This window comes from Condylura cristata, unplaced genomic scaffold (genome assembly GCF_000260355.1).
Source record: "Condylura cristata isolate star-nosed mole 26May11 unplaced genomic scaffold, ConCri1.0 scaffold00029, whole genome shotgun sequence".
Taxonomy (NCBI): domain Eukaryota; kingdom Metazoa; phylum Chordata; class Mammalia; order Eulipotyphla; family Talpidae; genus Condylura; species Condylura cristata.
The window spans coordinates 20,510,021-20,531,031 of record NW_004567130.1 but is presented as its reverse complement, the minus strand read 5'-3'; the positions used below and the strand labels follow the sequence as shown (position 1 = coordinate 20,531,031).

Here is a 21,011-nt window from a genome sequence, read left to right as displayed (position 1 = left end):
CTGAGCCAGAGGCCAGGCCCAGGCCGCTGCCCGGCGTCTGTGGGGGTCCCCGGGGCCGGCACCTGAGCAGAGCAGGACGAGGGGCAGCAGGAGAGGGGCCCGGGCCATGGTGCTGTCCCAGATGTGCCTGAGGCGCAGCCGGTAGGGCCCTGGGCCCCTCTTATCCTTGGGGCGATGCAAATGCACTTCCTTCCTGTCCTGCCAGGGGCTCTGAGGGCAGAGAAAACTCTGAATGGGGACTCGCCTTAGCCTGTCTAGGGCTCCGTGACCAGACGTGACCAGAGCAGTGAGACACCACAGCCGTGGAGAGGGTTCTTGAGAGAGGCCGAGGTTAATCCTGGCCCGGGCCGAGGAGCCCTGACCCCTTCATGACCTGGGCATGGTCGGTGCAGCCCAGCTGAGGGGGCGTCAGCGGCTGGGGGCTCCTTGATGGGCTCCTCAGAGGGTCAGTCCCTGGGCACAGCCCTGGCTGCATTTCCAGGCGGAGCCCTCGTCTGGGTGACGGTGACGGTCTCTCGGGATGTGCTGGCCGCCGGGCGGGGTGGCCGGCTGAGCTCCCTGCAGCTGCCCTGTCCATTCCCCCTGGGGCTCCTGGGCCGCCCAGCTCTGTCCTGCTCCCTCTGCTGCAGCTCTGCTGCCCCCTGCTGGTGGGGAGTCGCCAGGCCCCTGTCTGCCAGTGGCCCCAGGCCCTGTCCAGGGGGAGTGGGGCAGTGTCCAGCCCTCCTGTGCCAGTGGGTTTCCCTGGCCTCCCAGCAGAGTACAGAGAGACAGAGTCTGGGGCGCAGGGTGAAGGCACCTCAGTTTCTGAAATCGGGCCCCTGCAATTGCTAGCCCTGTGGTGGGGGCGCGTGGTTGGCGGGGGCCTAGTATGTTTGCAAAACTGTGGAGTCTGGAGCTTGTGGGTGCACCAGGGGTGCAGCTAAGACCAGGGGACGCTGCCCATCGAGGCCAGGGGACCCCAGGGACGCCGACCAGGCCCAAAGACTCGGCCGCCTGGCCTGAAGCTCAGCTGCTCACCCCCTCTCCTGAGCTGCACCCCAGTTCTCCAACGCAGGCTGCTGTGCTCCTGTTCCAGGCTGCACCCCCAGCGGAAGCGGCTCAGAGCCGGGGTCTCACCACCCGGTGGACTCTGCGGCCGCAGCCAGCGCAGCTCGTGCCCTGAGCAGACCCGGGCTGTGCCAGAGACGGTGGCCGGGAAATGGGGGGCCAGTTCGCGGGTCCTCGGTCTGCATGAGCTCCCCTGCGCATGTCCTTGTCCCTGAGGCTGTTTGTCTTCCCTTCGCTGGGCTTCTCTTCACCTGCTGTTCTTCCCTGCGTATCTGAGAATCCAGTCTCTCTCATCATTGGCTGAAAACCAGTTTCGGTCCCCTTTATAATCAAAATTCATCATTTCTGTTCTTGTCTGCATAAATAAATAAGCTATAAAATCATGATATCTATGTAAAATGACTGGACACATGCAATCTTTGCTCAACACTTTCTCATTCTTAGCTGGCACGGAGTTTGCTCTCCTTTCCCAGCGCAGACCAAGCTCTGGAGGTGATATCAAGTGACGCCCGATCAGGAACTGTCCCCTGTAGCCGGGACCACAAGCCACGACCGTGTGCAGAAACTCAGGTGAGATCCTCTGCTGATGCCCAGGGACGAGGCCTCTGCCAGCCTGCGCCTCCCTCACGCTGACCCATCTGTGCCCTGGGCACCCTCCCTCCGTCTACAGCTGCCTCTGGGAGTCCCCAGCGCTGTCTCTCCTCTGTCCACCTGGTGCTCAACCCCAGGACAACTACGGTCAGGGACACGCCTCAGAGGTCCTGGCCCCCAATTACCCTCAGGACCACGTCTGCAGAGTCAGCAGGGGCAGGAGGGTCAGCCGAGCTGGGCCCCGGTCAGCACTGATCGTGTCTGTGTCCATCCCCTGGCTGAGGACAGGGCGGCCCAGGCAGGGAGGGGTTTGTGTCTCACTTCCCCATCAGCGTGTGTCACTGTGGGATCGTAATCACTCTCAGATGACAGACAGTAGTAGTCGGCCTCGTCCTCGGCCTGGACCCCGCTGATGGTCAGGGTGGCCGTTTTCCCCGAGCTGGAGCCAGAGAACCGCTCAGGGATCCCCGAGGGCCGCTCCTTATCGTTGTAGATGACCAGCACCGGGGCCTGGCCCGGCTTCTGCTGGTACCAGTGAGCATAATAACTTCCAAGTTTGTCGCCCTGACAGGTGATTGTGACCGTGCCGCCCAGGGCCACTGAAGCCGACGGTGGCTGGGTCAGCTCATAGGAGACCACGGAACCTGCAACAGAAAAGAGGAAGGTTGACAGGAGATGAGGGCCTGGAGAGAACGACCCCTTGCCCCATCTTCCGCAAGACCTGGCCTCTGCTGTCACGTGCAGGCCCCAGGGCCCAGTGGCAGCGTCCAGCCAGTGACCACAGACTGGCAGAGACTAGGAGCCTCTGACCGCCCCTCTCTCCCCTTGTGAGGCGCAGCTGCGGAGTCACACAGAGAGTGGAGCCAGTGGAGTCTCCCTCACCACCACCTCCCAGCAGATTTGTGAGACCCCACAGGTCAGAATCGGCTGCCTGGGCCAGAGCCCCGGGGTGGGGCAGAGACCCGGCCAGCACCTGCGCAGAGAGCCAGGAGGCCCAGGAGGAGACGGGTCCAGGCCATGGCGAGCTCTGAGCTGCTCAGGCTGAGGCGGGCAGGGTCCCCCGGGCTGGTCTTATCCCTTGTGGAAATAGTTGCCGGTATGCAAATCAGCCAGCCCAGCTGCTTTTGGGGAGCTCTGTGGTTAGGGGAGACAGCCCCCAGGGAATCATAGTCGGGGAGGGTATATTCTAAGCGCCATGGCTGCTCAGTGATCCTCCTTCTCTGTTATCAGACCTCTGATAACAAGGTCTGGTTGATTCTTGTCCCCTAGACTCTTAGCCCAGGAAACCGTTGTCTGACCCTGTTCCACAGGAATCCTTTCCAGGCTCAGATGGTCTGAGCCAGCCTCGCTTACCCACGAGCCTCTGAGCAGCCAATCCTGTCTGAAATCCCTCACTTGGCCACCCAAGTGTTTTGAGGCCTGTCACCTCTCTGGGGTGAGCCTCAGTCATCAGTCTGAGCCTCCGCATCTCCTGAGTGCATGCAGGGATGCGGAGGTCAGGGCTCCAGAAAAGCTGGGTGAGCTGAGAGCTGAAAGGCCGCTGAGAGTGCGCCCTGAAGTTCACTATAGTGAAATGTGATTTGTGTTGAGATGACGCAAGGAGTAACAAGCTATCTTCCTTTGTGGTCAGGTCAATGTGAGTTTATCAGGCACTCTTGTGTCGTGTCCAGTTCTCATCTGCCGGTTGGACAGTGAGGCCACTGTCGCAGGACTGGGCCGTGTGTGCAGCACGTGCCAGAGAAATAGCCAATTTCTACCAGCCTCAGATCAGAGGCTACGGAGTCTGTCAAGAGTGACAGCGTAGAAAAATGACCCCTGTCCACTCAGGCGCTAGCTCCTGGTGATGCTGATGTGCCCAGGTCACAGCCTGCAGGATGCCGTAGCCCCAACCAGGCATCGGCTCTCTGCCGCCCCCTCGTGTCTCCCCGCGCTGGAGCAGCAGGCACAGAGGCTTCCTTCCTGGAGGTTTGGATTCAGAAGCTGCGATTCCAGAGGTGACTCCGGAGCCATGAAGTGCTGTTCCCGCTCTGTTTGGCCCCTGTTTTCTTTCAGGCGAGGCGTAGGGTCTTCAGGTGATCACAACTGAGAACAAACATAAACGGGGCTCTCACCTGCTAGGGGCCTGCTCTTCCTGACCCCTGCTGGTGCGGTTCCCAGCGGCACCCTTCTCACCTCTCCACACATTTCAGCAGCATCTGTGGCATGGATCCCGCAGAAACAGGTGGTTCCAGGTCATGCACCTACAGACCCCACGAGGAGCCAGGAGCTCATTTGGGAAGAGGTAGGGCCACGGCTCTGTCCCCCACTCGGCCTCCCTCTGCATTTTCCAGGCCTGAGCAGCCACCTGCCCTTTGTCAGCTCCAGGCCCTCACTGAGCAGTGCAGAATGACAGAAGCACCCCGTGGCCCGTGGCAGAAGCACAGCTCTGACAAAGCAGAACGATGCTCTGGGAACGATGCTCTGAGCTTTGCATGGTCCCGGGGTTCACTCCATTTTGGTGCCAGGGTTCACTCCACTTTAGCGATGGCGTGCGTGTGGTTAGACATCCTTTTTCTGCTCCGGTTTTCTTCCATCTCATCCATACAGGTGAGGCTGAAACAGACCTTCCAACTCTGGTGACTGAGATCCAGATTCGTTCTGAACATATTTCTTCAAGTTATTTTCCTTATACGATTTGTAAAACCTTTTAACCTTTCCTTCTTAACATCTATCCATGATCAACTTGAGAGCCAAAAATATGCCGTGGGGCTAAAAATGAATGTGTGGGCCATGGGGACTGTCCTGTGTCACTTCTTGCTCCCTGTAGGGCAACCATTGTCCTGTCACATGTGCTGTCTCCCTGCCACCTGGGCACACCGTAGAAGCTGTTATATAAGAAGGTGGGGGGCCGGACGCACCCTACTAGGCCTCCGGTAACAGCCCTTGTTCCTCAGCGCCTCCTCTGGCCACGTGTCCAGCACAGGGGCGTTGAAGAGGAGGTGTCCCTGGGTTCTGTGGTATCATGAGATTCCTGTGTGCTTTAGGAGTGCTGAGTCCCGAGACCACATCCCCTAAGTGGTCACCAGTGAAGCTCCTCTAAGAGAAAGCAAGGGTTTGTCTCTGAGGAGACTGAGGACAGTGGGACCGTCCCGAGATGGTCACGGGCATCAGTCCTGGATTCTTACTTGTGCCTTCTGCAGTGTTAGGTTGTGTTGATAGGATGCATGCATCGATGTGGTCAGCCGGAAACAAACATCTCTGTCCTCCCAGAGAAGTGTCCACGGACAACTAGACAGAAGCTGAGCTAGAAAGCAGCAAAAATGATGTTTTAATTTCTGACGGTTCCTGCGAGGCTCAGGACCTGGTCTTCATGTCCACTTCCCCACAAACTGGCACCACTGTGGTAAGCACCACCAGTTTTAAGTGAACAACAGTAATACTCAGCCTCATCCTCGGGCTTGAGACCGGAGATGGTCAAGGTGGCAAAGCTGTCTGACTTGGATCCAGAGATGCGATCGGGGACCCCTGGGGGCCGGGAACTGACACTATAAATCAGGAGCCTGGTTGCCTTGCGGGGAGACATAGTTATAATGCCCCATGTCCCTGCTGTCCCGGCACAGGAGATGGAGCTGACTGGCCCAGAGCCCCAGACACTGAGGAAAGGTGAGCCAGAGCAGACTGGGCCCAGGACGCCAAAAGAGCAAAAACACACTCAGGTGAGTTCAGTCTGGGCCCAGGTGAGCCTGGGCAGGGGCCAAAGGGTCAGCACCAATGTCTTTGGCGTCCCTTCCTTGGGGGCCTCACCTGTGACCTGGGTGAGGAGGGAGGGGAAGAGCATGGTGGAGACAAGTTGCGGACTCTGCCTTCTGATGCCCATTCCTGGGCCTGTCTCCCCCAGATCTCTCTTGTCCTTTCCCCTGCTTAAGAGAAGGGCAGAGTCTGTATGCAAATCTGGTTCCCAAGTCTCAGATTCACATGCTAGTTCACAGAAATGTTCTTCTGAAGTATCTTGCCCTTTCTTCCATGTCACTCCATCCCCAGGTACATAAACCTGCCCAAACCTGGACACGAAGTCACAGAAACTGTGGAGATAAATCTCCCTCTTTAAAATGAGTGAGCTTATTCTTTAATGCTTCCTTGTTTCTATCCCCGTGGGTTAATACTGACTTACAGTTCAAATGAAAAGTACAACTATAAGGTTCAGGTTCCATTGGGGTGCAGAGTGCATGCAACACTATTTCGCCTCTGAAAGCAGCGACGAGCCTTAGAACATGCAGGAGCAGCTGAGTCCCTGGAAAGGGAATCATAGAAGGCTCTTGAGAGAAACACCTGCGTTTGAAGTCACAGCAAACCAACAGTGTTTCCCCTTTTTCCTTTTGTATCCCAACATCTGAAATTACACAGCAGATCTGGGACATCCCAAGCCAGCTTCTTCCTAGGAAAAGTTCAGAATTAAATCTCTGGGCCTTCTACCAGTTCAGGAAAAATCATAGCATTGAAAGTCTATAAACCGGGGGGCTTCACTGCCCCCCTGGTGGCCACGGATGATTTCCAAATTCCTTGGGTGAAGCAGAGCATGAACTGAAAATCCCTGCCCGGTCCTCTCTCCAGCTTCTGGTTCTTCCTCCCAGTTGCAACAGACTGTCTGCCTCAGTGTCCTCCAAGTCTTCTCCCTTTCCTTTAGCATTTGAGACAAGTAAACAAGAGGAAGGAAAGAAAACCAATTACATGATCCCTGCAATTAACCCAGCTTAAATATAATACACTGGCTGTATCTATATAAAGAAGAAAATATACCACACAACTAGTAAACAAAAGAAAGCTATACTGCATATAATAGTATTTTTAAAATTAAACGAATGCGTTGTAAATATCAATATTAATATCAACATTAAAGTTGAAATCATCACACCTAAAAAAAAAAATCTACAAATGTATAAGACCTCAGCATTCCACTCTCAGTCACTGATAGAACTGTACCGAAATGAATATGACATTCAGCACCACCATGATCCAAGTTACCACAACTTGATTCAAGAGAAAAAGTCATTAAAAATCACAGCAAGGGGCTCCCGGGTGTCGCAAGGGTTGAGTACTGTGAAGCTGGCCACAGCCACCACAGTACAAGTTCGATCCTGGTCAGGGAGTGACCCACAGGGCAAAGCAGACCCCTCCTGTCTGCCGGCTGCTCCCTTAGTAGAGTGTGCTTCGTCCATCTGCCTGTTCTGCCCCCCACTCTGTCTATCCAGTATCATTGCTAGTGCCCGGAGATGGTGCTGGCAGGAGATGGTGCGGCTCCCACCCTGAGGCAGGCTGATTCAGGTTTTCTGAAGATTTTTCTCATGCCCTTAAGAGGATCCTCCAAGCTTCCAGGCCAGTTTCTTGCTCAGGCTCCAGACAGGGGCCTCTGCAACTTTCCATGCCTTGCACTGGTCTGCTTCAGAGAATTAGTTATACTTTGCCACGTTAGAACAATGGTCTTCTTGTTTGGGGGGTCCTTTTTCCTTGTTTTCAGCTGAACCTATGGGCAGAACCCTGTATCTCCTGAGCCTTGTGGCATTAGCAGCCCCTCAAGGACAAATACATTAGCCCAGAAGGAGAAAGGGGGAGGCTGTGTCTCCAGTTCCAAGTGAAAAACGGAGTCTTTATGAGCCTTATTCCAGGCGGCAAATGACTGAATTTGGATGTTCATTCATTTCAATAACCATGAGTGGACATGTTCAGCTCTCTGCTCGCACCTGGTACATTCCAGGAGTGGCAGGGTGGAGGCATGAAAAATGGCCGCTGCTCTCCTCAGCCACCTCCGTCCCGTGGCCTGTGGTAAAAGCCTTAGGGGTAACACCCTAAGGACAACAAGGAACACATGCCAGACCCACTCCCCACCCTTCAGGGAAGCGTGGTCACGTTAGAGGCGGCTGCAGCCCACGCCCAGTGAGGAAGCCTGAGCTTGTGTCATAGAGCTGGGGTTTCTGTGTGGCTCTGCACCCCCCTCCCTGATTCTCTTCACCCGGAAAAGAGCCTCATCCATCGTTCGCTCCCCACCTCCGCAGAAGCCTGACTTCAACCCCCCAGAGGCATGGGAGGAATCAGGCACCAAAACCTGACACCAAAGATGCAAACGTGCCCCACTCCCAGTCTCCGCTGCCCTCTGGCGGCCCCAGACGCAGGCGCCCAGGATGCAGCTCAGGGAGAGGCTCCCGGAGGGCTGCGGCGGCTCAGGGAAGACCCTGGGGTACAGCCACACCTGTCCAGAGCAGAGCGGGAGGAGCGGAAGCTGAGTCAGCCCAGGCCTGGCGGGTGAGCAGGGCAGAAGGGCAAGAATGTCTGAGAAGTTTCTGGAAAACCAAACTGAGGGAGGGCCGAGGCGAGCGTCGGGATGAGGGGCAAAGTCAGCCAACCCGGGTCGGGGACCCCCTCCCCCCAACTCGGGGGTTATGTAAATGCAAGGTTCAGGGCATGGGGGCAGGACTAACCAAGCAAGGGCCGCTTTCCCAGAGGAGGTGCAGGTGGGGAGAGAACACCTCTCAGGGACACTGAAGGGCCCGGCACCCCAATCCCCACAGAGGAACTTGTGGGGCTGCAGGCAGGCCCTGGAGTTGATATGAATCAGCAGTGGGGGTTATGGGCCTCTTTGCTCACCCTCCCACACATCCGCCAGCCCCCCCACTATAGTCGCCCCCCATTCCCAACTGAGCCCCTTGATGGATGTGACCCTGAGCAAGCACCACCCCCACCCTGACTCCTCCCTCTCCAGCTCGGCAAATCAAACCCCTCCTGTGCTCCCTGGGAGACCCTGTTTGTGATCCCAGATCGCGCGAGACTTTGCCTTCACGGGAAGCTGATTGGTCAGATAGCGTAGCCCCGCCCCTCCCCCAAGGGCGGGCTCCGGGGAGTTTGCTGAGCCAGCCATTGTGCCCGCAGGCCACGTGGCAGCGTGTTGTCTGCAGCTGAGGAAAACGTAAGTTGCTCCCTTGCTTCTGGCGCTTTTGGGGTGTCCCCGCACCGTAATCCGCACCCCACCAGACTCTTGTCGAACATGAGGCGCCGGAGTGGCCTTGTGGGAGCCCAGCCCGCTGCCTGCCGGGCGGTGGAGAGGGGCGTGGGGGGGCATAGCCGGGGTTGAGGCGCCGTGACCCCGCGACTCAGGCCGCTCCCCCCCAGGCCGGCAGGTTGGCGCCCGAAGTGAGGTGGCCGCCACGGGAGAACGGGGTAGCGGCCGGAGGGGCCGTGGCCAGCGGCCTTGAGGGACGGTCACTTGCGGCCCAGCGCCCGGGCTGCGCCTTGGCCTGTAAGACTGAGGAGCCGAGTGGGTGGGGAGGCGGCGGGAGGCTCCACCCCGGGCGGCGCGCCAGGTCGCTTTCCTCCGCGCTCCTGGGCTGAGGGAACTTTTTCCTCAAAGCCCCGCGGCTCGGGCGCACTGGGCCCTCTGTGGACCCTGGGCCTCTCTCAGGGTCCGCGGGCGGCTCAGTTCTTGCCCTCAGGCCAGCGACTGTCGTGGGGGCGGACGAGCCGGACACCGGTCGTGCGGGCAGGCGCGGCCCTGCGCCGTGGGGAATATGGCGCGGCCCTGCGCCCACTCGCCACCGAGAGACCTCCACGGAGCCCCGGCCTTGAGTGCGGGTCCTCTCCTGCCCTGGGGAGCCGGCCCAGGAGGGCGCTGTGTGGACGAGCGGGGGCTCCCCCCCCCCAAGACTGATGAGGGAGCTGGCGGGTGCGGGGGGAGGGAGGGGGAGGGGCAGCTGGACTGGGTCCACCTGTGTCTCACAGGCAGCGAGCAAGGGCGCAGCCACCCGCGACCGGGCGCTGCCTCGCGTGCGGAGATGCTCACCCCATCTGCTCCCGGAACCCCGGGTGGCGTGCCCAGCACACGCGCCCCGCCTCAGGCCCACGGGTGGGAGGTGTTTCCTCCCAGGGCTGTCTGCACCTCAGGCGCCGGAGACCAAGCTGCTGTGCTCAAACACCCCAAGATCCCCCTTGTCCCCCGGCCCTCGGGGGCCCTATCGTGGGCTGAGAGCGCCAGGCACACGCCCGTAGGCTGACGCAAGTGCCAGCAGCAGAGCGCCCCGGACTGCGAGGCGGCCTAGGGCTTCGCAGCGCCACTTCCTCAGCGGAAAGGAGAAGGCTTCAGGGCCGCCTCAGGCCTTGAGAGGACCCCTGAGAAGTCGGCGGCGGCCATCGTCATCGCGCACATCCAGCCTCGAGCGCGCGGCCCCCACTGCCCAGAGAAGCGGACATGAAGAGAATGTTGTGGGGAAAGGACGGCGGGGTGCCGGAGGCCGTGGCGGGCGGGCCTGCCCAGTCGCGCGAGGCATTCTGGAGACGGGCTCGGCCAGGCTGCAGGGTCAGCAGAGGCCGCGCAGACGCCGCGTGGCAGCTCCCCGAGAGAAGACTCCGAGTGGAGGTGCAGCGAAGAGGTGAAAGCAGATGTGCTCGCACTCTGATGCGGTTTCCACGAGAGGCACTTTCCTTTGAGTGTTAAAGTCACAGCGTGCGCCTTTTGTTTTAGTGCCCTACTTTATCTTTCCATCATTTTTTGCCTTTTCCCATCTCAGTTGCAGTCCCCGCCGCGTCCCAGCACCGCTTCACCCTGTGCCTTCCCCGTGGCCGGTGCGCCGCCCCCGCCCTCCCCGCTTTTGACCATCCCCGCAGCACCCGTAACGTGTCTGGTACACAGCGGCTCATGACGATCCCCCTTCATTGCTTTTTTCGTTCATGGCGCATCGTGAGAGGCCTAAACGCTTTGACCGTATCTCATGGCCACAGGAAAGTCACTGTCTTGCTTCTGGGCTGTTGAGCTTGCTCTGTGCCATTTCAGCTGGCACAAAGGCTTTATTTAGCTGCGGTTTTGGCCCAGCTCTGCTGTGCGCAGCAAGGTCAGCAGGGATGACTCCTTCAGCTTGCTTTGAGCTTGTGTGCTCACCAGAATGCAAGGGCTGTGCCTCAGAGGTAACCCGGTGGAAACCATGCTATTTTCGCTGCATGTGCCTCCTCCCCTCCGCAGAGAACAGAGGAACAGAGAATCCGGATGAAGCCTAGAGGGGACGTCTGGGACAGTGGAGAGGAAATGGGCTGGGCCAGAGACTTCCCTGGGAACAGCCAGCCTCTTTCAGTGCTTCCTCATGGGCCTCAACCAGGAGATGGGGGACTTTTTCTATGGCGGTAGAGCCACGGTAGGGGCAAACCCTGAGGATTACTGCTGTCTGCAGTGAAACAAATTCCAGGGGGAAGTTCCAGAAAGCCTGATGTACCTAGTTTCATTTTCAGTCACCTTCACCTCCTCTGGTTGCTGTTGAAGATTTGGAGGAGTTGGATGATAGGAACACACCAGCCCCATTTTCTCTTTCCTCAAAAGCACAGTTTTCACAGCCTGAGGAGTCTGAAGTACCAAGTCTCAAGAAACGCTCCCTCCCCTGGGTTGAATGTCAAGGTTGGGCCTCCCCTTCCCTCTTGGAGAGTGCTTGCCACGCACTCGCCCTTTCCCCATAGTCTCTATAGCCTGCCCTCGGGATGGAGGAAGCAGCTACTGGCATCTCAAACCCAGGTCAGAAAAGATAAGATCAGCTCCTTGAAACATACCCAACCCCTCGTCCAGGCCCACAGCACTGCTGGATGGTCTCAGAAGCCTTCCGGGGACAGAGAAGGAAGGCCTAATGTGCTACTGCCCTCTTCTCATCCTAGCCCCCATTTTGGATGTTCTGGGCTATTCTGCTCAGTGTCCTCCTCAGACCCTTTGCTCTGGGGCCTCAGCCTCTCCACCCCTCCTACCTTGTGCATCAGCTTATCTCTGGATGGACTGGCTGAGCCAAGTGTAACTGACAGCAGACAAGGCCACAGTGATGAGCAATGAAGAGGGAGAATCTTCAGTGGGTCTACATATTGCTGGAGCTGAAGTAAAGCTAGATTTTGAGTACAGTGATGGTCAACAGAGGCCTTTGATTTTTTTTTTGAAGACAGAGGAAAAGACACAGTCCAAATGCCATGTCTGCTCAAGGGCTAAGTGAGTAGAGACTCAGATGGGGGAGCCAGGCATCCCAACTATGTCAGGGAGTCACCACAGCTTCTTTGCTTCAAGAGTTGTGACTACCTTGGTTCTCCACATCTGTGAGCGTAGAATGTCTTTCCTTCTGTCTAGCTCTAACTCCTCTAATGATGTCTTACAGTTTTTCTTTTAAGAAGGCCTTCACCTCCTTGGTTAGGTCAATTCCAAGTATTTCATTCTTTTTGATGCAGTTGTGAATGGAATGATTTTCTTGATTTTTCTTAGTTGTTTTATATAAGAATGCCAAACATTTTGTAGATTTTGCCACTTTGTTGTATTCACCTTGTTTCTAGTAGCTTTTAGGGTTTTCTATATTTAATACCTGTCTGGGAATAATGATAGATTTTCTTCTATCTTTTCAAACCCTTTATTTACTACTGTTTTCTAATTCTCACCAAAACCTCTAGTACTAAATTAAAAGGAAGTGACAGCAGTGGGCATCTTGATTTTAAAGGGAACGTTTGCAATTTTTCACCATTAGCTATTATAGTGGCTGTAAACTTGTAATAAATTCCTTTATTATATTCAAATAAGTTTCCTCTAGTCCCATCCTGTTTAGAGTTTTTAAAATCACAAATGGATGCTGAATCTTATATTTTCTTTGCATCTATTGATATTTTCATGTTTTATATTTACTTTTGTTGATAGAATGTATTAGATTGTTGATTTGTATATGTAAACCGTTTTTAGTCCTGGGATAAATCCTTGATTATCATGTATATTTCTTGTATTGCTGTGTGATTTGCTAGTACTTTAAGATTCTTGCATCAATGTCGAGAAATACTGATCTGTAGCTTTCTTTTCTGTGCCATCTATATCTGATTTGGTATAGGGTAATATTGACATCACAGAATATATTAGAGAACTTCCCTCCTTTTTTTGACTTTTAGAAATAATTTAGCAATATGGCTGTGATTATTTTGGAAGTTTGGTACAGATCACTTCCAAAGCCGCCTTATTCTGTGCTTTTGTTTTGGGGAGGTTTTTGATAGCTGCTTCAATTTCCAATATTGTGATCGATTTACCTTTCCTGTTTCTTCCTAGTTTAATCTTGGTAATTTGTATTTTCTAGAAAATTGTCTGTTTCTTCAAGGTTGTTGAATTTATTGCTGTGTTAATTGATCCTTTGTAATTCGATACCAACTGTCATCATTTCTCCTTCAATTCTAATTGTGCTTGTTAATGTTCTTTTCTTTCCTCAGCCTAGCTTAAGGTTTGCCAATTTTGTTTATCTTCTCAAAGAACCAGTTCTTAGTTTCATTACTCTTATGGGTAGCTCTTTTGCTGTCTATTTCAGTTATTTCTGCTCTTTTTATTTCCTTCCTTCTACTAGATGTAGGTCTCTTCCTCATTACCCCCCCCCTTTTTTTTTTCCAAATTGCTTTAGATGTGGTATTTTTCTTGCTTTTAAATGTGGGTCAGAATTGCAGTTGTCTTCCCTCTTAAGACTATTTTTGTTGTGTTCATAGTTGCTGGTAGTTTATAGCCTCATTTCCATTGGTCTCTGGACACTATTTCCTCTTTGATCCTCTTTATGGCTGTTAATCATTATGTCATTTAGTCTCCATTTAATTATGGTTTTTCCTTTTTTAAAATCAATAGTTGATTTCTAGCTTTCTGATATGATCAGAGAAAGCACTGGTGTGATTTCAGTCTTCATAGTTTAATTGATAATTGACTTGTTCCCAACATACTGTCTATTCTTGAAAATCTTCTATGTGCACTTGAAAAAAATCTGTATGCAGGATTTTTGGGGTGGGGTGTTCTGTAGATGCCTGTTAATCCTATTTGTTCTAGCTCCTCATTTAAGTTAGTTTTTGTTTATTTTCTTTTTTGTTGATCTGCCTATAGTTGTAAACGGAATATTAAAATTTCCTGGTATTGTGTCATCAATATTGCTCTTTAGTTCTGTTGTCTTATGTATGTCTCTTGCTGCTTCATCATTTGGTACATATTTATGTGTTATTTCTTCTTTTGAATTAGGCCCTTAATCATAATGTACTGTCTTTCTCTGTATATTAACACTTTAGTTGGAAATTGTTTTATGTACTATAGGTGTAGATGTTCCTGACATTTTTTATTGTCTTTTGCTCATTGGATAGCCTTTCAGCCCTTAAATCTGTGCTGTTTGTAAGGTGGGTTACCTGTAAACAGCTGAAGGTTGAAATATGTTTGAAAACCCACTTAACTGCTCTTTTTTCCCACTGGTGATCAGAAGTCATTTACATTAAAGGTGATTATTGAGATACAAATGCTTATTGTCATCTTCTCAATCTCTTAATTTCTTTCAACTTGTCTTTGTCTTTTACTTTTAAACATCTTCCTTTTATGTTTAGTTTAGTCCCATTTCCATTGTATTATGTACTGGTTTTATTGATGTTTTGTTAGTATGATGAGGTTAGTTTGTTTGGGATTAGTATGGTGAGTTTTGTGTGTGTGTGTGTGTGTTTTTTTTTTTTTTTTTTTTTTGGTGGCCCACTGAGAAGTCTGATCTCAAACCTGTCCCTGTTGGAGCACATTTTTACTCTCCTCCACATTACACATTATACATCATACATCATAAATGCATGTTGTACTTTATCAAATGCCTTCTCAGAATCCATTGCTATCATATGGTTTTTATTTTTCATTTCATTGATGTGGTAAATTACATTAATTTTCAGATGTTGAATCATTGTGGTATCTACCTTTAGGGGAGAAGTGTCTACTTAAGCCACTCCCCTTTTAATTTCTCAAGTCCATCCAGACAAAAAGTCTAAATAAAACCTTTTTTTTTACTTTGTTTTGGTCTCATTACAAACTCCCAGCGACAGTCTTTTCCTGTTCAACTCCTAACTGCAATTTTGACCTGGCCTCCTGGTAAGTCTTGACTCTAAAACTTTGGAAGATCAATTCTGTTATAATTGTACTTCTGTTCCTTCCTAAATGGGCTTATGATTATTTATTTTAGGTAACATGAAATATGTGGTAATTTGATACTCAGGAATTTTTTTCTGCTTTCTTTTGGGATGACACCACTTTCTGCATGCACTGTCTTAACTGGATTATTTGGGTCGTTTTGATGTGGCCCAAACTTCCTCAAGTATATTTCCAGGTTGGTAATTTTATTTTTCTCTTTGCCGATCATGAATAAATAACTGATTGAAACACCTGTTGGAGAAAGTAAAAAAGCCTAATCAAGATTAGCATAGATAAGCATAGATTTGCTTTCAGTTGGAAATTGAAATTTCAGCTAGGCTCCCCAGAAAGGCCTTAAGTTGCTTCTGGGAAGGTAGAGGAGGGGTCCAGAGGCCTGGGACATTAGAACTGCATGAAGCTTTAGATAGTGTAGGTGTAGATTGTTGCAGAGAAAATTGGGGCTTAGGCCAAAGACACGGGGGTGAAAGAATTCACCAAAGTCAGAGTAGAGTACAGAACAGGCAGATTTATTGAAATAACTACAGGGGAGCAAGGGGGGTGAGAAGAGATACTGTCCACCATTTTGACACAGTGAATCTGACTCTGCTTCCACATCCTGGAGCTTCACAGGTCCTGGTCAAGGTCTTAGTCCCAGTTTCCATGGCAAATGCACTAATGTATCTACTCAAAATTGCCAAACTTGTTTGCCTGGTAGGGAGCTTAGATTTTAACCTTAGTAGTGATACCCCATTGCAGATCACATGGACTTTTATAAATAAGAGGCAGCATTGTTATTGTTCTGTGTGTAATTTTGGATAATGCTTTGTGGTTGAAGTCTCCTGTTTTCACTCCCTTCGTCCTTCAAACCTCTACAAAATGACTACAGAACATTGCCCAGGAGATCAAGACATCAGGAAAAGATCATAGTCAGCTGGTTCAGATAAGTTGTAAACTAGTATTTTAGAAGACAGTGTAAAGGAGTCTGGAGATTCATCTACCTTGGATGCTAAACACTGTGACACATGAATGTCCCAGCTCCAAGTGACAACTTGAAAGCTGCCCCCTGCACCTCTGACCTATCTCCCAGTACTTAGATGAAAAATATTTTTTTAATTATAAAAATAAAATAGTTAGAAGTGAAAAAATTACAATTTTCATAAATACTGAAGACCATAAGAGATTGCTGCGAGCTCCTGTATGCCAACTAAGTGAATAATCTAGATGAAATGGAGAAATCTTTAGTAATCCGTGACTCTAGTCCACCAAAATTGAACCAGGAAGAAAGAAAAGCTGAAGGAACCAATCACAAGCAAAGAAATTGAAGTAGTAGTCAAAAGTCTCTCAGAGAACAAAATTCTAGGCCCAGATGCTATGTCATGAATTATACTAATCCTTCAAAGATGAACTTATCTTTAACTCTTCGAAAAGATAAGACGCTTCCTACATCATTCTGATAACCAAAACCCGACAAAATCATCATACAAAAAGAATTACAGACCAGTTTCTCTAATGAACATAGATGTAAAAGATGTGACAGTCTTCAACAAAGTATTAGCAATCCAAATTCAGCAATACATTAAAAGGATTATACATTGTGTAATTTACTCCAGGGACACAGGGATTGTTTGGTATCCAAAAATCAGTCAATGTAATTCAGCATCTAAAGACAAAAATCATGATTGTGTCAATAGATGCAGATAAAGCATTTGATAATACTCAGTGTCCATTTATTACAAAAATTCCCCCAAATGGGTAATTGGAACATTCTTCATCATAATAAAGGCCACATCTGACAAACACAGAGCCAGCATCATGCTCAGTGGTGAAAAACTGAAAGCTTTTCCTCTGAAATCAGGTACAAGACAAGGATTTTCATTCTTACAACTGCTCTTCAACACAGTGTTGGAAGTCCTGACTAGAACATTAAGGCAAGGGAAAAATATAAAAGGAATACAAATTGGGAAAGAAGAAAAAAACGAAGTAACACTTTGAACTATTTGTAGATGACATAAAATACATGGAAAACTAAAGAGTTAACTATAAAATGAAATAAATCAGCTTGGCAAATTAGCAAGGTACAAAATCAGTCTGCAAAAATTAGTTGTATTCATGCAAACAATGAGTTCAAAGAAACCCTGAAAACAGCCTCATTCACCATCACAACAAAAATAAATGCCTTAGAGTAAGTAAATGTAACCAAGAAGGTGAAGGAATTATATGATTTAAAACTCTTTAAGTCATTGTTAACAAATAGAAGACACAAGAAAATGCAAAATAAAACTTCCTTATGGGTTAAGAACGAACATTGTTAAAATGACCATTCTGCCCAACACAATATATAGGTTCAGTGCAATCCCTATCAGGCCCCCAATGGCATTTTTCAAAGAAATAGAGCACACAATTCAAATGGAACCACAAAGACCAGGAATAACCAAAGAAACCCTTACTTACAAAAGGGAAGAATGGTGATACCACACTCCCAAACTTAACACTACTAAAAAACTAGCATAATTAGAGCAGTTTGGTACTGGAACAAAAACAGACACATAGGCGGCCAGTGGAATAGAATTTGGAATAGAATTTGGAACACAGAAATCTGCATATCTGGGTAGTTAATCTATAACAAAGTAGCCAAGAGTACACATTGCAGAAAGGAGACTTTCTTCAACAAATGGTGTTGATAAACTAGACATCGATATGCAAAAGAATGAATCTAGATCACCATCTCACACTTGACCCAAAAATTAACTCAAAATGGAATAAGACATGCATATAAATCCTGAGACTAATTATTAAAGACAAGAAAAACAAAATTCTCTATAACATAGCCTTTAGAAATATCTTTGGTGATTTGTGTCCATTGACAAAAGCAAAAGCAGGGCCCTCCTTAGTGGCACAGTGGGTTAAAACGCAGCACTAGAAGCAAGCTGAATCCACTTTAGCACAAGTTTACAAGTTCATTCCCCAGCCAGGGAAGTGACCCACATGGTGCAACAGACCCCTCCTGGCTTGCCTGCTGCTCCGCTCAGCAGTGTACTTCCATCAGTCTGCCTGTTTGTTCCCCACTCTGTCTCTGGTGAATCTTTTCACCAGAGGATTCTGTCTGTACTCTAATACTGTATGCATAAATAAATCTTTTTTAAAAAGCAAATGTAAAGAATGCTATTAAACTTAAAAGTAGCCTCTGCATGACAAAAGAACCCATCTGTAAAAGACACCCTACTAAATGAGAAAAAACTTGCACATAAAACATGGGACAGAAGACAGAGGAAATGCATAAAGAACTCATGCAACTCAGCAAGAAAGCAATGCAATAAAAAAAAATGGCAGAAGAGCTAAATTGCTAGACTTTTAGCAATGAAAGCATAGATGTCCAATTGGCCCAAGAAAAATGCTTATCAGAGAAATCAGAACCACAATAAGATAGCCCTTCCCACCTGTGAGAATTCTCTATCAAAAAGATTAGAAATAACAAATTTTGATTAGGATGTGGAGAATCCTCAATTGGCCCCTATGGAAAACAGTATGGCATTTTCACAAAATACTAAAACTAACCCAGCAGCTCTGCTCTTAGGTATCAAAACACTAATTCCACTAATTGTGTATTCATGTATAGCTGTTGTTACAGTAGCTATGTTATGGAAACAACAAAAGGACCCAAGAACAGAGAAATGTGGCCAAAAATTGTGGTATAGAAGCAGTGGAATACTACTCAGCTATTAAAAAGAAATATGATCTGGTGTCATTTGTGACAATGTGGAACTGGAGAGGGCCATGCTAAGCAAAATAAATGGGAAAGAGATATGTGGAATATAAAGACACATGAAGGGTCAAGATCAAATTAACCATAAAAAACATCTGACTACAAAACAGGCAACCAGAGGGGCTGTGGGGGCTAGGAGGTGGAAGTGAGGGGCCCACTGGGATAGTCATGGAGGATTGTTGGGGTACTGGTGGTGGATAGGGTGTGAAAATTTGCATTATTAGAGGTTAAATGTGTAACCACCTAAGGAGATATAGTGATAAAAACCCACTTTACCTCAGTAAAACACTGTGAAAAAGAAATGTGCTTTTGCCTTAACCCCAGACATTCTGATGTCTGCTTTGGTTAAAACCATTTTACAGTCACTTAAATACCTGTTCTTTGACCAGATTTCTTTCTTTAAATGACAGGCATTCTAAATTATTTGAAGTTTAACTGATAATATTTTCAACATTTAATTTGTGACAAACGTGTATCATTTGTGCTTTTATGATATTACTGCTCATAATTTTGTAGACTCTTCTGGTCAAAGTGGTCATTCTAATACTTGTGGAAGAAACATACTTTATAATTTATATATTGAAATTAGTATTTTTGTTATTTTCATCTCCACTTTCACATGCTAAGCTGCACTGTTGTGCACTCATTTAAAAATTTTTAAATGACACAATGGCCTTTGTGTGGATGTCCTTTAATTCTTCCTATATGGGTTTTGTTGTAACTGAAGGAGGCTATGCTTTGTCACATGGTGCTCTTATGTTCTGTTCGTGAGTGGTAATCAGAAGATTGACCTCAGAAGGGTGGGGTCAGCACTCAGGCTCCTTGGTGTGGACTGCATGGTGGGGCTGGAATGGAATGGAGCAGTGAGTGGTTGTGGGACAGGGCCAGTGGCCATGTTGGTGCCTGGCAAGGCAGGGGCTGTCGTAGGACAGCACAGAGAAGGATCCAGGCAAATGGGACCCACTGTTGCCATAGCAGTGACTTTGGTCCGGAGTTAGTTTTTTGAAGGGTGAAGGTTCCATGGGGTTGTTTGTGTTTGCCTGAGAGGGATAGCTTGTTTCCCCAGGATTCCTTCCGGAGCAGATTCATCAGGCTAAGCATGATGGCCCCACCCAGGCTTCTGGAACTTGCGTGTCAGAGCCTATTGAGAGATGAGACCTTGGCCATCGCTGCTCTGGAGCTGCTGCCCATGGAGCTTTTCCCGCCGCTGTTCACAGCAGCCTTTGCTGGAAGACACAATGAGATTCTGAAGGTGATGGTGCAGGCCTGGCCCTTTGCCTGCCTCCCGCTGGGGGCCCTGATGAAGGATCAGCAGCTTCACCGAGAAACACTTCAAGCTGTGCTGGACGGACTCGATGTCCTGCTAGGCCAGGAGGTTCGCCCCAGGTGAGAGTGCCTGGTAACCTGGTAGGGTTCTTGAAATCTGAGCAAGACAGCTGGAGCCAGGGGTGGGCAGGGCCAAAGGGAGGCTGGGACAGGTGCTTCCGATGGTGCCATGAGGGTTCTCAGGGAGGCCTTTAGGATCATTGCTGGACTTCCACTGGGAACAGACTTCTGGGCACTTGGGGCTGGTTAAGGTGTGGTGGTTACTGAAAGAACGTGTGCTAACCCCTCCCAGGGAGATGTGAGGAGTTCCTGATAACCTGGAGTCAAAGTACGGGGCCAGCGTCTGGGTCTTGCCTAGGTTCTGAGAGTTACAGTCATACTCCCTGTTGACCTTCTAGCATCACCACCCAGTACTGTTTTCCTTGCAGGAGGTGGAGACTGCAAGTCCTAGATTTACGGAAGAATGCTCATCAGGACTTCTGGACTGTGTGGTCTGGAATCAAACCATTTTTAGAGCCAGAGTTGGCCCAGCCCACGAGGAAGAGGCGAAAAGTGGAGGGTTCAAGGACAGAACCGAAACAACCTTTGGCTCCACTGGAGGTGCTCATCGATGTCTGCCTCAAGGATGGTACCCCCAATGAGTCTCTCGTCTCCCTCCTGAAGAAAGTCAAGCAGAAGAAAGGTTTACTGCATCTGTGCTGTAAGAAGCTGAAGATTTTTGTAATGCCAATGCAAAACATTAGGAAGATCCTGAAGTTGGTGCAGCTGGAGTCTATCCAGGATTTGGAAGTGAATTGCACCTGGAAATTGCCCACCCTAAGCAAGTTTGCACCTCATGTGGGTCAGATGGGCAACCTGCGCAGGCTCCTCCTCTCACACATCCACATGGCCCCCCTGGCCTCTCTGGCGAAGGAGGAGCGGTGTATCAGCCAGTTCACATCTCAGTTCCTCAAGCTGAACCACCTCCAGGAGCTCTATTTGGACTCTATCTCCTTTCTTAAAGGCCGTCTGGATCAGATGCTCAGGTGAGAGCTGGTGAGGTTTCTCTGGGACCAGAGCAAGTCCTTTTCCACTTCTTAAGGACAGTGGCCATGGACAGTTACTAGAGGCCACATGTTGTCATTTCTGTTCTGTCCCCAAGTTGTAAACATAACCACCCAGGTAGGGCTGCAGGTATGAACTGGAGATACTGTTGGAAGGGACTCTTACTTAGTATATGGGGGCTTCGGGCCTGACAAGAATGGCTTTAGGAATTCTCCCTGAGAAAGTGATGTCTGAGGTGACCGAAAAATTGAGAAGGAAAATCCCATCAAATGTAAGATTCCTGTGATAAGCATTTTGCTGCACTGTCAGCTTGAGCCACTCCCC

General features: G+C 49.5%; 2 protein-coding genes and 1 gene segment (V, D, J or C); 1 reads left to right on the top strand and 2 right to left on the bottom strand.

Annotated features, from left to right (window-relative positions):
• LOC101624894 overlaps positions 1 to 2,664 on the bottom strand; it is a 3,645-nt gene extending 981 nt beyond the window's left edge. The window contains exons 1-3 of the mRNA XM_004690747.2: positions 2,612 to 2,664; positions 1,960 to 2,282; positions 63 to 210 (exon numbers count right to left, since the gene is read on the bottom strand). Of these exons, the coding sequence (XP_004690804.1) occupies positions 63 to 210; positions 1,960 to 2,282; positions 2,612 to 2,657 (517 nt within the window). The 5' untranslated portion in view covers positions 2,658 to 2,664. The remainder of the gene's footprint in view (positions 1 to 62; positions 211 to 1,959; positions 2,283 to 2,611) is intronic.
• A 2,281-nt stretch (positions 2,665 to 4,945) lies between these two features.
• LOC101624663 lies at positions 4,946 to 5,455 on the bottom strand. The segment is given in 2 exon segments: positions 4,946 to 5,360; positions 5,422 to 5,455. Coding segments are annotated over 2 exon segments (449 nt in total).
• A 9,262-nt stretch (positions 5,456 to 14,717) lies between these two features.
• The window catches only part of PRAME (preferentially expressed antigen in melanoma), a 7,621-nt gene continuing 1,327 nt past the window's right edge, over positions 14,718 to 21,011 (top strand). Inside the window, exons 1-3 of the mRNA XM_012730894.1 lie at positions 14,718 to 14,750; positions 19,384 to 19,703; positions 20,072 to 20,668. Coding sequence (XP_012586348.1) covers positions 14,718 to 14,750; positions 19,384 to 19,703; positions 20,072 to 20,668 — 950 coding nt within the window. The remainder of the gene's footprint in view (positions 14,751 to 19,383; positions 19,704 to 20,071; positions 20,669 to 21,011) is intronic.